The 13297-nt window shown below is 40.3% G+C and overlaps 2 protein-coding genes and 1 long non-coding RNA gene across 3 annotated transcripts; 1 reads left to right on the top strand and 2 right to left on the bottom strand.

Moving 5' to 3' along the window:
- Positions 1-1201: 1201 nt before the first annotated feature.
- LOC108064692 (antigen 5 like allergen Cul n 1) lies at positions 1202-2247 on the bottom strand. The gene is made up of 3 exons (XM_017152318.3): positions 2110-2247; positions 1652-2046; positions 1202-1586 (listed from the first exon to the last, which is right to left on the bottom strand). Exons 1-3 carry the CDS (start codon positions 2245-2247, stop codon positions 1325-1327), a joined length of 795 nt encoding a protein of 264 aa, XP_017007807.2. The 3' UTR covers positions 1202-1324.
- A 1113-nt stretch (positions 2248-3360) lies between these two features.
- Positions 3361-5029, bottom strand: LOC108064708 (antigen 5 like allergen Cul n 1). Its single transcript, XM_017152336.2, has 4 exons — positions 4732-5029; positions 4083-4232; positions 3784-4028; positions 3361-3727 (listed from the first exon to the last, which is right to left on the bottom strand). The coding sequence occupies exons 1-4, from the start codon at positions 4870-4872 to the stop codon at positions 3475-3477; spliced, it is 789 nt and encodes a 262-aa protein (XP_017007825.2). The 5' UTR covers positions 4873-5029; the 3' UTR covers positions 3361-3474.
- Positions 5030-11552: 6523 nt separating this feature from the next.
- On the top strand, positions 11553-13237 carry LOC138912598 (uncharacterized). Its single transcript, XR_011418152.1, has 3 exons — positions 11553-11682; positions 11739-12345; positions 12696-13237. It is a non-coding gene; the product is annotated as an uncharacterized lncRNA (long non-coding RNA).
- Positions 13238-13297: the final 60 nt, after the last annotated feature.

Here is a 13297-nt window from a genome sequence, read left to right on the forward strand (position 1 = left end):
ATCTACAGGGCGTTTGACTAAGGCATCATAGTTTTTCAAGAAAAAATTGGTTAGACACTATTAGATTACCCATTTATTTTCCACAGTGTACCTCTCTAGCTGGTACAGCTGCTGTGATCCCTTGCTCGCTCCACATGCAATCCCACACATGGCGAGCTGAGTTATTGGAGTCACTGTCTGATCTAGGCTACAGCTCCAGTTGCTGGACCGTAAATTGGCCACAATTGACGGCAGGAATGCCAGGTCTGTCCTTAGGACTGGACTTGGATTTCTTGCCCAGATTGGAACCGAATCTGTCTACGTCATCGGGTGCATTGAGCACGTTGTTTATATGCGCGGCTCGTGGACGCGTCTGTTGTTTTTCGGGGGGTGCAGCTGGCTCATTGATGAATTAACTGCTTTTTAATGTGATCCTGAGCAATTAACAATTAATTTTCACTTTGATAATGGGGCATACTCATCATCGTTTCGATAATAACGAGTGCAGGATAGGTCAGTCACATGCAAGCGAGGAGTGAAAAATAACCGAATGCACCTTGTACTGAAAGCTATTGGTTTCGGAAATACCAGTTTAATGTTTCAATTTGGGAGAAATCACGTTTTACAAAATATTTTGACTAATTACTAATGACTTGACTAATTACATTAATTATAAATTTATTTGTTTACCAGACTGCTTATTTAATTCTTTTTTTTTCTTCCAAAAATTACTACTTTGTCAAAAAGCAAGATAAAACACAAGATATAAACAAATATTCAATCCTAATTTTCTTTAAAAAAATCTGAATTTTGTCCAAAACTAATCAACAAATTTTCCAAATATGAAGTTCAAAACAAAACTTACAAAAATCTTTAGTTTTCAACATTATTTTTTTAAAATCATAATGTAACCCCTTATGAAAAATGCTAAAATTTGTCAAAAGATTATTTGTTTTAAATCATCTTCTTTTAAATGTAATATAATGTCGGTCGATAGCTTAGGTGTTTAGCTTGACAAAACCTTTTAGCTGGGCCACATATTTTAACATAATTCCGACAGATGACAAATTTTCTTACTTAAAAAAATCCCCCGAATTTTCTGGGACCCAAGCCCAGTGTCCGAGAACCGCTTTCGATTGTTTCCGTTAACATTAATAATTGAGTGCCCGCTGAATGGGTAATTAGCAGCGGGCCAAATTTAGCAGCCGGAACGACGATAAACAAAACTTGACGTATCAATCAGTGGGCGCAATTGTCGAAGAAAAGTAATAAAAGTCGAGGTGCTTTGATTAGGTTCATTAGCTAGGGTGTATTTTAGTTAACTATTTATCATTTGGTTCATTAGCTAGTACAAGTTGTGGTTGGGATTGTACTCCTCCTTGATGGAGCAGAGGGCGGGGTACTTCGGATTGCTGCCCGATCGGCACTCGGAGGCGGGCTCTCCGGCATTGTAGACCGGAACTCCAATGGCATAGACACTGGCGTAGTTGCAGGCGGTATTGTAGATGTAGAGGAAGGGGTACTGGGGATTGGTGAAGCGCATCATGGCGCAGCCCACATGGGTGTTCCGGTCCAGAACGGTTTCCACAAAGTGTCCATACTTTTCGCTGATCAAAGAAAGCCGAGTTAGTGGGTTAGGTCAGTGGGAGACGGGGGTTCTGGGATGACTTACAGATTCCTGGTGAGCTTGAAGTCGGTGATGTAACTGCTGTCGATCAGCTTGTGTTCCCCGAACCACAAACCCATCGACTGCTCCACCAGATTGGTCACGTTCAATGGCCAGTTGCGCCGGCGATCGACCCCGCAGAGATTCTGACCCAGATTCCGGAACCTGTAGCTATTGTGACAGTCGTCGTGCTCCAGGTAGCAGGTCTTCAGGTTCAGCGTGGCCAGGTACTCCAGCTCATCGTCCCACACCATGGTGGCCATGCGAGTGGCTGGATAATATCCGGGAAGGGATCCCGAGGCAATAAAGTTCCTCCGCTTGTTGTGCTCCTCCACGATCAAATTGCGATAGGGTTTCAGGTCCACCATCGTGGCATCCGGCGAGCAGGTCTCATGGAACTCCTAAAGAATCGAATCTTTCTTAATTCTGTATCGTAAGTAAGACATAAAGTGAGATGATCTTACCCCATTATTGTTACAAGCAATGTGCGCCGTGTTATCCGGACACAATTCCGGATCGCACCAGGACAGAGGTTGGGAGATCGCCGCTCCCAGGATGATCAGCATCAGACAACCGATCGTTAGATTTCTTCCAGACTCCATGTTCATGTGGATCTCACTGAAGGCTCAAGTGCAAGTGCAAGTCCTGACCACCGGCAAGGCGATATTTATAACGAAATTTTGATTTGCAGGTGTTTATTTTCGTGCGGGTGTTTACCAATCCCGATACCAATACCGCCAATCCGACGATCCCGATTCCGATCCCGATCACGATCTCAGTCCGAAAACGAAACCGCAGCTTGAGACAGGTCAAGCGACGTTTTATGAATCATTTCCATTTTCGGGGGCCGTTGTCTTTGTCTCAATTACAGTCTCTGTTTCTGTTTTTATCTCCAAAGAGCGTTCACACCGAGAACGCCAAAGTGCACGACTTCTAGGAAAACTCGAGCAATAAACCCCCGAGAAGCCCCAAAAGGGAAGAGTCTCCACTTTCTTGGCGAGCTTGGGGAGCTTGGCGAGCAGCTTCCCATCCAAAATAAGACTATTTAACTGGATCGTTAATCTCGGAGTCGAGTTAAGTTCAATCCAGAGAAACCTAAGTAGACGCATTTAGTTAAGGTTTGAGCTTTCGTTAGACTGGTTAGTGAAAAATTGGGGTACCTCTGATATACAACAGATCAATAGAACAACTAATCAATCGAAGATGGGTGGGTGTATCCCACAGTTCAGTGACTTTGTTATTCTAGAGTTTCCAGTCTTTGACACTGACATTGACCCAATTGGTTGGCTTAGACAATCAGGTATTATTAAATAATAATCTTCTAGTTTTTTGCTTGTTGCACACGCTAAGCTTCGTATTCATAGACCCCCGGACAGGTTCTCCATCACAAAGGAGAAATCAATAACTTCTGCGCACAAATCAAATAAAAATCCAAATTTGCATATGCTGGGGGGGAACATCTTTATGAGTTGTTGGCCAATAACAAACGAAAGTTCTGTGTGCCAAACCAGTCTCCAAAGACAGCAGCGGACTGGCTTTCTTTGTAGATTCGCATTGTTTATTTTGGTCGAGCTTCGAGCTTGTCTTACAGCACAACCGGTGGGTATACATATAACTCAACTGGGAATATGCAATGCTGGCCGGGTCAGAAGTCAGCGACTGTCTGCCTCTCGCTCGCGATGACGACAGTAAATTGAAATAAATTATGCAAAGTGTCGGGAATCGATGCGATCATTTATTGGTTTATATTCGATCTAAAGCTTAAGGGTTACTAAATACTCTTGGCAGTTTTACCTGAGTGGCGGGAATCCCCCTGGGATGGCCAACTGTTACCAATTGGGATCGTACACCTCGCGGGTGGAGCACAATCCCGGATAGAAGTGGCTCTTGCCCGTGGTGCAGCGAGATGCCGCATGTCCTGTCTCATAAACAGGAGCTCCCAGGGCGTACAGTGAAGCATAGTTGCAGATGAAGTTGTAGATATACACGGACGGATAGTCGGGCCGTGTGAATCGCATGATGGAGCAGCCTATCGCGAAGTTCTTGTCCACATTCATCTCGGCAAAGTGGCCGTAGTCCTCACTGTTTTAGGTAATAATCATTAGTTTCTAGAAGGATAACCCTAGTTCGAAACTCACAATCGGGAGGTGACTTTGAAGGAGTCGATAAAACTGCTGTCTATTAGATCGTATTCATTGAACCAGAGACCCAGGCACTCCTCCACCAGACTGGTAACGTTCACATAAGGATCCCTGGGACGCCACACGGCACACAGGTTCTGTCCGGAGTTGGCATATCGGTAGGTGTTGTGGCAATCATCGTGGTCCAGTTTGCAGGTTCGGGAATTTAGCATAGACAGGTACTGCAGCTCATCGTCCCACACCTAAGGATATCGCGTGTTAGTGCTAGAAAAATTATCCTTTGACGGAGTTCCTACCATAGTGGCCATTCGTGCGGCCGGATAATATCCTGGCACTCTTCCCAAGGCCAGGAAGTTTCTCCTTTTGTTGTGGGCATGCAGGAAGTCTCCCTTGTGTCGATTTATGTCCACTTGGACTGCATCTGGCTGACAACGTCGGTGAAATTGCTGTGAAAAGAATTAAAAAGAAATAAGAGTTCAGTTAACTAAGTATTGAGCTTTAAAATATTCAAAGTTTTAGTGCGAATATTTGAAAGTCTTTTTATTTATGCAAATTTATTCCCTTAAAAACCCCCGAAAGTTTTTCTTGAAACCTCCCACTGATTATTATTGATTTAGAACGAACTGATGGTTATAAGACAGTTTCATTGTAGAAATGTGCAATTTAAAATGCGATTTCTAATTAAGATATAGACCAAAAACAAGATAATACCATCTGATTAAAGATCTGTGGCGATTAAATTTAAATATAAATAAATTAAGCAGACAAAGACCTTGAGCTCTGCAATATCTGCGAAATTCAGCAATTTTTACAAATATTTTATCGCTTGTTCCCTAATATGCATGCGATTAATATTCAAGACTTCATTATTTGACTTTTGATTTTTATAACCTCTAATTTATCGATCAAGCGATAATAATTATAATTTATTTTTCAAATACTTACGCCTGTGGTTCGGCAGGCAATGTGTTTGACTCCATCCGGACACAGAGTGGGATCACACCAGCCGTACTCCTTCGCCAGGACCAACTGCATCATCAGCTGGAAGATGGCCAGGCAGGCAGCTCCACCGATCAGTGCCGACATATTGACTATTTTACTTTTAAAAATTAATTCAAAAAAGTATCTAAAACTAATTTAAGATCCTCTATCACTGGGGATTTGGCACTTTCAATCAGATTCTGGCCAATAAGCGTGGCCGTCTTTATTGGATGTTTCCGTTTGAATGATCACAGAACCGAGATCGGGGACTAAGTCTTAAACTAAACAAGAGAGCTCGTATGCCAACCGACTTTTATATACAAGTATATCTCTCTCCGGCCGATTCTAATGCCATTTCGCACAGCCCGACTTAGCCAGACCAAGCCTTTCTAACACGTTTAGAAACGAAACGGCCAAGAACAAGTTTGCACAAAATAATGATAATAAATATAAATATTAATTTGAGGGCCAGCCGAGCGGAGGATGAGTGAATCTTCCCGGTCTCGGTCTCCAGCTCTGACTCTCGGTTCCATTTCATCCCGCCTCGGCTTGAGTTTCTAAAATCGTGATTCTAAAATTGGCCAAAATTAAGCAAGGAAAAAAGAACAAAAAAAGAAAAAAGAGAGAGGAGAGAGTCTATTGTTGCCACGAGCTGGGATCTATCGATCGATCTATGTGGACAACGATCGGTTGACAGGCCATAAAATGTGCGCGTTTGATGTTAATGCGATCGTTAAGCGGTCTATATGGGCACATATATGCTCGAGATGTATTTATTTTTATCCAGTTGGAAGCTTGGGAAACGGCGGCTATCCATTTCGGGGGGCGTGCAATTAATTGCCCGACTTTTATTGACACATATATCCGACCGGAGCTGGGCAACAACAGCCCATCATTCCGGCTTCAGAACCTATTAGACTAAATTTAGTGGCCTCAGTATGCAAATTTCAACAGCGATTATGCCCGATAAGGCGGCACTTAAGACTGACGCGTGATTTAAGTTGCTTTTCATAGATTTATGGTGGAGAAATTCGAGAAGAAAGGTGAGTCTGTGTGCTGCTAATTGATGGGTTGTAGCATGTGTTTGGGTACCCTAGGAAGTCGATGGATTGGGAAAGTATCGAATCTGTGGGCATTACTAAGTTCCTAACTTTAAATGTATGAGAACTTGGTTCATTATTCATAAGGTTCAGTGTTAATATTCTTGAAATTTGTTTACACTATATTTCATTGTTTCTATATAACACAATGTAAATATTGTTAGTTTTATACACTTTCCTGACGGTAATTACCAAGTGATCAATCTTTATTGGGATGCCGCTAACTTTGTTCCCACAGCTTAAAAATTAAGAATCACAAATTCAGATTACAAGATTAGATAATGGCAATTAATACTCAATACCGATGGCACTGCAACAACTTCCGTCATGAGCAAACACCAGAGTCGAGTAAAATTTTGCATAATTACATCTGATTGCGATGAGGCTTGCAGCGAAATAAATCGCTACAAGTAACTCGGGGAACAAGCGAAATCATTTAAAATAATTAATAAACCGTATTGTTCCAGCCCGGCTTGTGCAAGTGCCAAAATTTAAGCAAATCTGATGGATGCCAACCAGTTTCAGCTGACCAAAGCCGATAAAAAAATATAAAAATAAATAAACAAAAAGGTTGCTCTCGACGCCTTTCTGTCTGTGGAAGTGCTAAAGCAAATGACTGCGAAAATCAGAGATTGTGGGAGAGAAATTCTGTATAATATCTAGAAAGCCCTGAGTCCGCACTCCCCCAACATAATTATTCAAATGGCCAATAACTAGGCAATTAATTGCGATTTGATTCTTGTGGGTTTGCTTTTTCTATTCTGACACACGCCATCGCCATTTGAGCCAACGCTGAATACTTGATTGCCAATTAAATTAGTCAAAAGCCATAAGAGGGAGAGGAATAGAGATAGAGCAGATAGACCGGGGCAGATATCCATTAATTCACAGTTCATTCAGACATTCATCTCGTGTAAGCCCAAGCAAATCTTCCCAGGCGCTTTGTTTTTTAATGACCCACTCGACGCTGATTGACAGCTGAGTGGGTGGGGATTGGTTGGGGGAGGTGTCAGCACTTAATAACTAATTTGCGCAGCTAATTAACTGTGACCAAGACATCTTAATTAGCATAGTAGGTGGGGAGTGGGAGGGACTGCAAGTACGAGACAAGTTGGTTACAAATTAAATCATTTTAATTACCCAAAGCGTGTCAAAATAAAACAATGCTAACTGTTAGACTAATCCACACTTTAAATAACTTGCTAATAAACTCAGTTCGTAGAAATCATCTGGAGCGTGTCGAAAAGCCAACAATAATTTAAGTTATTCAACTGAAGACAAAACCGCAAGAACAGCTAAAGTTTTATTTAAGAGGTCGAAAAACGTGGAGACGTATACTAAGATATCTCAAAAAAGTTAACTTAAATTTCTGGTAAAATTCCAAATTGTTAAAAAATACTCTTAGTTATACCCGTTACTCGTAGAGTAAAAGGGTATACTAGATTCGTGCAAAAGTATGTAACAGGCAGAAGGAAGCGTTTCCGACCCTATAAACTATATATATTCTTGATCAGGATCACTAGCCGAGTCGATCTAGCCATGTCCGTCTGTCCGTCTGTCCGTCTGTCTGTCTGTCCGTCTGTCCGTATGAACGCTGAGATCTCGGAAACTATAAAAGCTAGAAGATTGACACTTTGCATGCAGATTCTAGGAGTTCCTACGCAGCGCAAGTTTGTTTCAAAAGAGTGCCACGCCCCCTCTAACGCCCACAATCCCTTATATACGATTTTAAAAATTTCAATATTTCGGAAAAGTAAAAATGCAGTTTTATGGTGTTTATCAATACCTATCGAAATGTAGAAGAAATTTTTCAAATCGGTCCATTCGTTAAAAAGTTATGCGTGATCAACGTTTTCTATCTCTATCTCCATCTCCCTCGCACTCCCTTTACCTGAGTAACGGGTATCTGATAGTCGGGGCACCCGACTATAACGTTCTCTCTTGTTTTATTTTCAACAATTCAACAAATAACTTTGAAAAATAAATGGTAATTTTAATGATTTATCTATAAATTTATCTAAAACGTAACATGGTATTATTCCATATATTTTTTTTTTCATTGTAAAGTAGGGGAGAGTGGGGGAATTTCGTCAGCATTTTTTCAAAGCTATTTTTTGTCCATCTTGAGACACGTTATCATATTTCTATTTTTATTGTTGAATGCGGTTAGCACCAAGCTTTAAAATGTGACATTCCCCTATTTTTTTAATTAGCTTGGGGATTTATAAAAAAATAAAATGTAAAACCAATATACTGGGGCAATCTCGCCACACAGGGGGGTAAAATCACCACACAACTGGGGAAATTTCGTCACCTGAAAAATGTAGGGAATTTAACGCCTGTAAAAATTTCGTCGAGATCTAAATGTAGCTTTTGAACTGTTAAAACACATTTAATATTATAGCTAAATTATCTTGGCCTTCTGTGCAAAACAAATGCATTGGTTGTGTCTGGCCGTCTTGAAGGACTAAAACAAAAAAATTATATATTTTTACGACTTATGGATTCCGAGATATTGCAGGTGACGAAATTGCCCCTGTGACGAAATTCCCCCACTCTCCCCTACTTCTAAAAATGAGTTACAACTCTTTAAGCTTTATTTATTTATTTTGTCATTCATTCACAATTCTCATATTTATTTTTTCCCCCATTTTGCTGGTGAATCGCTCGAGAATTGCCACCCCGTTTGTGGTCATGGTGAAATATATATCGGATTTGGACGAGTGGCCATGTCGCGATGGTGGCGCCGGCGCCCTGCGCTACTTCTTCTCCATCCTGACCGTCATCGTAGCCCTCTTCATGGCCCGCAGCCTCAACTAACCTATGTAAAAAGTGCACCCGGAATCGGATCGAATGAGCATGTGGCATGGGATTAATGATTGGTCATCGTAGAGATCCGCATCCCCACTTACACACTAATCCCAACAGCCATTAGTCAGTCACACACACCCACAACCCACACAAGTAATTATAATACTCCAGCAACAACACAGCATTATCCACCCTAAATAGTGAACTCTGAGGAACTAACTAAGCTACTTGAATTATGTTTGAATTGATTGATAATAAAGTTTGTTATTTGTACTCCGTGTTTTGTACTTGTTTAGATAGTAAAGAAATTGAACAAGGTAAGAAAGAAAGATAAGCAATACTTTTAACTCTATAATATACGATTAGACAAAGTCACTTAAATTTCTTGTCAGAATAGCCGAACATTTTTGGTCATCAAGATATGGATTTCAATGAAAATATTTCTGTGTTTTGGAAGTTGAATATTGAATAAAAAACAGTAAAACACGAGATTGCGTTGAATCTTAAGTATAATAAATTCTAGATATTCAAATAAAAAAATTTAAAAAAAAACAAAAAATGAAAAAAAAATAAACAAAATTGCGAAGAGTATAAAATATTTTTTGTTAAGAATATAGTGAGCACTATATACTTAAAAAACTTTCAAAAATTCAAGAAACCAGCTAGATTTTGTAGGTTACAGAGCTATTTGTCCCGAATAAATAGGTTACCAAATGAATTAACACCTTAAGCTATCAGGAAAACTATAATTAGAATAGGTCAGTCCAATGAAAATCCGACAAATATACCCAATAACGTCACCAATGCTTTTATTATTCCTTACTCACCTTTACTTCCATCATTCATGCTTACGTAATTGGGGCATATAACTTTTCCTTTCTTTGGATTTCTAAATTCCAGCTTAGAGCGCCACAATTTGCTTTAAATTGCGGAAACCTTCAGGGAATGTTTGCCCGCCAATCATTCTTACAGATTTTAGACCTCAACTAATGGTCAAGCAACAGTTCTTTGTTTCTACTATTTTTGCGAGATTTCTGCGACCAGATAAGACTGGGTCACCCAGTGGGATTCGGATTCTCGTAACTTGGGGCCATAATTCCCGACACCAAACATCTCTACAACTCTCTGGCCTGCGATTACCAATGGGCCTTAGCATTAGCCTCGTCTAAAGAACGCAGGGTCCAACGTAATGCCCCCCAAATCCCCAAACAAAATAGTCAAATTGCATGCACAATACGCAAATTATGAGCATTAGAAGAATGTCTAATTTAAATAGTACCTCGATTATATTTTAATTGTTAGTCAAATACCTTAATTAATTAGCGGACAAGAAGAAAAACACACACAAAACAAGAAGAACCTAAGAATGTTAAGTTAACGGATGTGGAAAGCTATATTTAAAATATACATATTAGTCATAGGCGAAATCCCCGTTTAATCCAAAAAACAAAACGATTAAAAAAAGCAAAAAACTCCCCTCGAGCCAATGTAGTTGAATTTGTTTGTTTGCTCCAAAAGACGAAAGTATTACAAAATAACAAGCGGAATAAAAATAGCACAAACGCAATCAAAATATATATGAGATGAGAAATGGTTTTTTATTTCATTGGGGATCTTCTTTCTATTTTCGAGCTCGAGCTATTGGAAAATGATGGTTCGAGCTGTGAATGGTCGACTGTATTTGTTGTATCTGTTTCAAATTTTAGCGCCAATTCGTTTTGGGGCTGCCAACCTATTTAAAGCTTGCGCCACATTTTTTATTTCTCCAAATTTGGAGAATTGTTGGAGAATTGTTTTTTTTTCAGCCTAAAAGCATCCAATTTTTTTCCTTCCTAAAAAACGTCCTCCACAAAAATGTTAAAAGTGGAGGACGTTTTTTAACGTCGTCCACAAAAATGTTAATTTTTTCGCGGCGAAAAAATTAGCTAGAGAAGAGGTTTGAGGCTGCGCTAGACCCAATACTGAAGAATAGTTATTTATTTATTGTATTTACATTTAAATTAATTTAAATTAAATTAAAATTATAAAACGGAAAGTATTCATGGGTAATCCCATTCATACTGATTTATAACCGTTATTTCATTTTAAAAAAGATTAAAAATGAAATCAATTAAGTGAAATGTATACAAAATTTTACAAAAAAATATTTGTTATCAAATTCAAAGGTAGTTTATTTTAGTGTTGTTTCTTTTAAGTTTTCTTATATTTTTGTTCAAGTTCAAAGGAAATATTAAAACAATCAAATCTAAAAATTAAAAACCCCTAAACAAATGTATTATTTTGGTAGAATATTTTTCCTCTTAGGAAGTCAATCTTTTAGACAAATTTAAAAATAATTTCCAATCTCAAGGGATTGGCGTAACTTCCCCGATACTTTTTTGGGTTCATAACTTTTCTATATGTTTGTTTGAAGTGATACAAAAAAAACCCCCCATGAACACACATTTTTTCTGGGTTCTGAGCCATTCGAACGTGGGTGGCTCTTCGCTGGAAGCCGCTGACATATGGATGTACCTAAAGTGGTCATCCAGCCTATAGTGGCGCCGTATCAATAACATAAATAATGCTTCATTTGTCCAGTTCTGTCAACAGCTTTGGTTTTCCCGCATCCGGAAAATGGCTTGTGCGTGGTCAACCCCGCAAATCCTTGTGCTCCCAGCCCCCAAAGTCGAAGTGCAGCCCTTGAGCCATTCGAACGTGGGTGGCTCTTCGCTGGAAGCCGCTGACATATGGATGTACGCGCTAATGGCCAAACCGATGACAATGGATGCTCCCACGCATCCGCCGGATGATTCATGCGTTTCCACTCGCTTATGCACACTTTGGAGTCGCATCCTTGGATGCTTATGTTACACAGAGAAAAATTTGCAGTTCATCGGAAATGCTGTCATTTGAGTTAAAAATTTTGGTATCCACACAAATATAATGTTTGATTTATTTATATTTAAAATTTATAGTTTCGAAACAATACTGTAATGAAGGTGGTAATGAAAAATCCTCTTAGGTACTTATTTATTCTAGTTAAATTGGTTTAAATGATTATTTTCCCTTGTGTATCAGATGATGCATGACCAATGGCATCAATTGTCCTTGCTCGACTCGGCTTATCGCCGGACATCTCATCGCAGCTGCTTTTGCCAGAGAAATTGATAAATTGTGGATTTTAAGTGGCTACCAACGCGAAGGGATGGGGCTTCAAATTATGAGTTATGAACACGGGTCCGTCGTCGTCTAATGCCGCCCCTTGGGGAATGCAGTAAACGCCACTCGTCCGACAGAAGACATTTCACCAAATGCCAAATTTGGCTCACGCCATGGCGCCACACCATCGTCGGAATGGTCTGCTGGATTGGTGGATCGGTGGATCGGCAGATGCCCCAGCGGAATAGGTGGCTATATGGCAGCTGGTCCGATATGGACTGGTTAGCGCCCGATAAGGACTGAGCACGCGTCGCCGGCGTCTCCAGAGGAGCGACACGCGGAAACGCTCAAAGGCGATCCGAACAGGCAGATGTCACCGTGGTCCAAGATCGAGTTTAAGTGCCCATAGATTTCTGCAGAAGCCCCTGGACGGACATCAATCAGGCGGCAGGCACTTGCAATTGGAAGTGGCATCAACCTGATCGATCGACTTGTTTCGGGATTCACTGCACGTGCCTGCTGCGTGGTAACATACACAAACAGAAAAATTCACCTATTTTAAATGGATATATGAATTTAAAGCAACATGTAATGTTATGTTTTCGATATCACTTTAATTGGAATCACTTCAGAATTTTCTTATATTTCTTTTAAACATCTACCTAAAAGTAAAATATAATCCGTTAAATGTTTGACTTTCAAGAAACTATTTAATTTTTAATTTTTTATCTTTTTTTCAATTTGATTATCTTTTTTAAATTCATAATAAGCTTTCTTTAGATTTTTAAACATATTTGATCATTATAAAGATCATAAAAATTCTTAAAAAGGTTTAGGGTCATGGTAATAATAGTATCTAATTTTTTCCCTGTGTAGACTGCTTTCCTCAATGAGCCGCGAGCCATGATCCAGTGGCCATGGCAGATTGTGTTTTCCGTCTAAATCGCCAGCGATCGGATCGCTTGAATTTACGAGCGCCCGCCTCGTTCTCAGAATTCCACAGGCGGCTGCCCAGTAAGTTTGATTCGAATTACAGACAATCTTGCCCTGGGAATTGGACGCGGAATGGGAATTGCCTGCCATGCCAGCCCGACCCTAGACATCGCTGACAATTATTGCTAAGCAAACATGCATAAATTGGCATTGCCCCCAACTGGACGAGGGACTCTAATGGATAATGGCTAATGGCCATGCCCCGTAATTCGACGCCAGCCAGACTGAGTTTCGCTGCCCGATTGTGGGTCCCGAATCTCTGGGTCTCTGGAGTGGCCCTTGCACTCCACTTCACTTCCTTCCGTGGCCATGGAATCGGAATAGGAATCAGCTTTCGATTCGCATTCGAAGCCACCCCAGACGCAGTGTCGTCGCGGAGAGTTGGAGTTCGTGCCTCTGAAACTGATGCCACACACGAGCTAAGAACAATAAACACAAGTTGGCCGGAGATCCTCTAGAGTCAGCAGCTGAAGTTCCCACAGGCT

This window comes from Drosophila takahashii, chromosome 2R (assembly GCF_030179915.1).
Source record: "Drosophila takahashii strain IR98-3 E-12201 chromosome 2R, DtakHiC1v2, whole genome shotgun sequence".
Classification (NCBI taxonomy): domain Eukaryota; kingdom Metazoa; phylum Arthropoda; class Insecta; order Diptera; family Drosophilidae; genus Drosophila; species Drosophila takahashii.

Coding starts and splice junctions, on each gene's coding strand:
- LOC108064692 (XM_017152318.3), bottom strand. CDS start 2,247: ATGGAGTCTGGAAGAAATCTAACGATCGGTTGTCTGATGCTGATCATC. Junction 2,047..2,109: donor TTGCTTGTAACAATAATGGG/GTAAGATCATCT, acceptor TCGATTCTTTAG/GAGTTCCATGAGACCTGCTC. Junction 1,587..1,651: donor TTCAAGCTCACCAGGAATCT/GTAAGTCATCCC, acceptor TTCTTTGATCAG/CGAAAAGTATGGACACTTTG.
- LOC108064708 (XM_017152336.2), bottom strand. CDS start 4,872: ATGTCGGCACTGATCGGTGGAGCTGCCTGCCTGGCCATCTTCCAGCTG. Junction 4,029..4,082: donor CCGCACGAATGGCCACTATG/GTAGGAACTCCG, acceptor CGATATCCTTAG/GTGTGGGACGATGAGCTGCA. Junction 3,728..3,783: donor TTCAAAGTCACCTCCCGATT/GTGAGTTTCGAA, acceptor TACCTAAAACAG/TGAGGACTACGGCCACTTTG.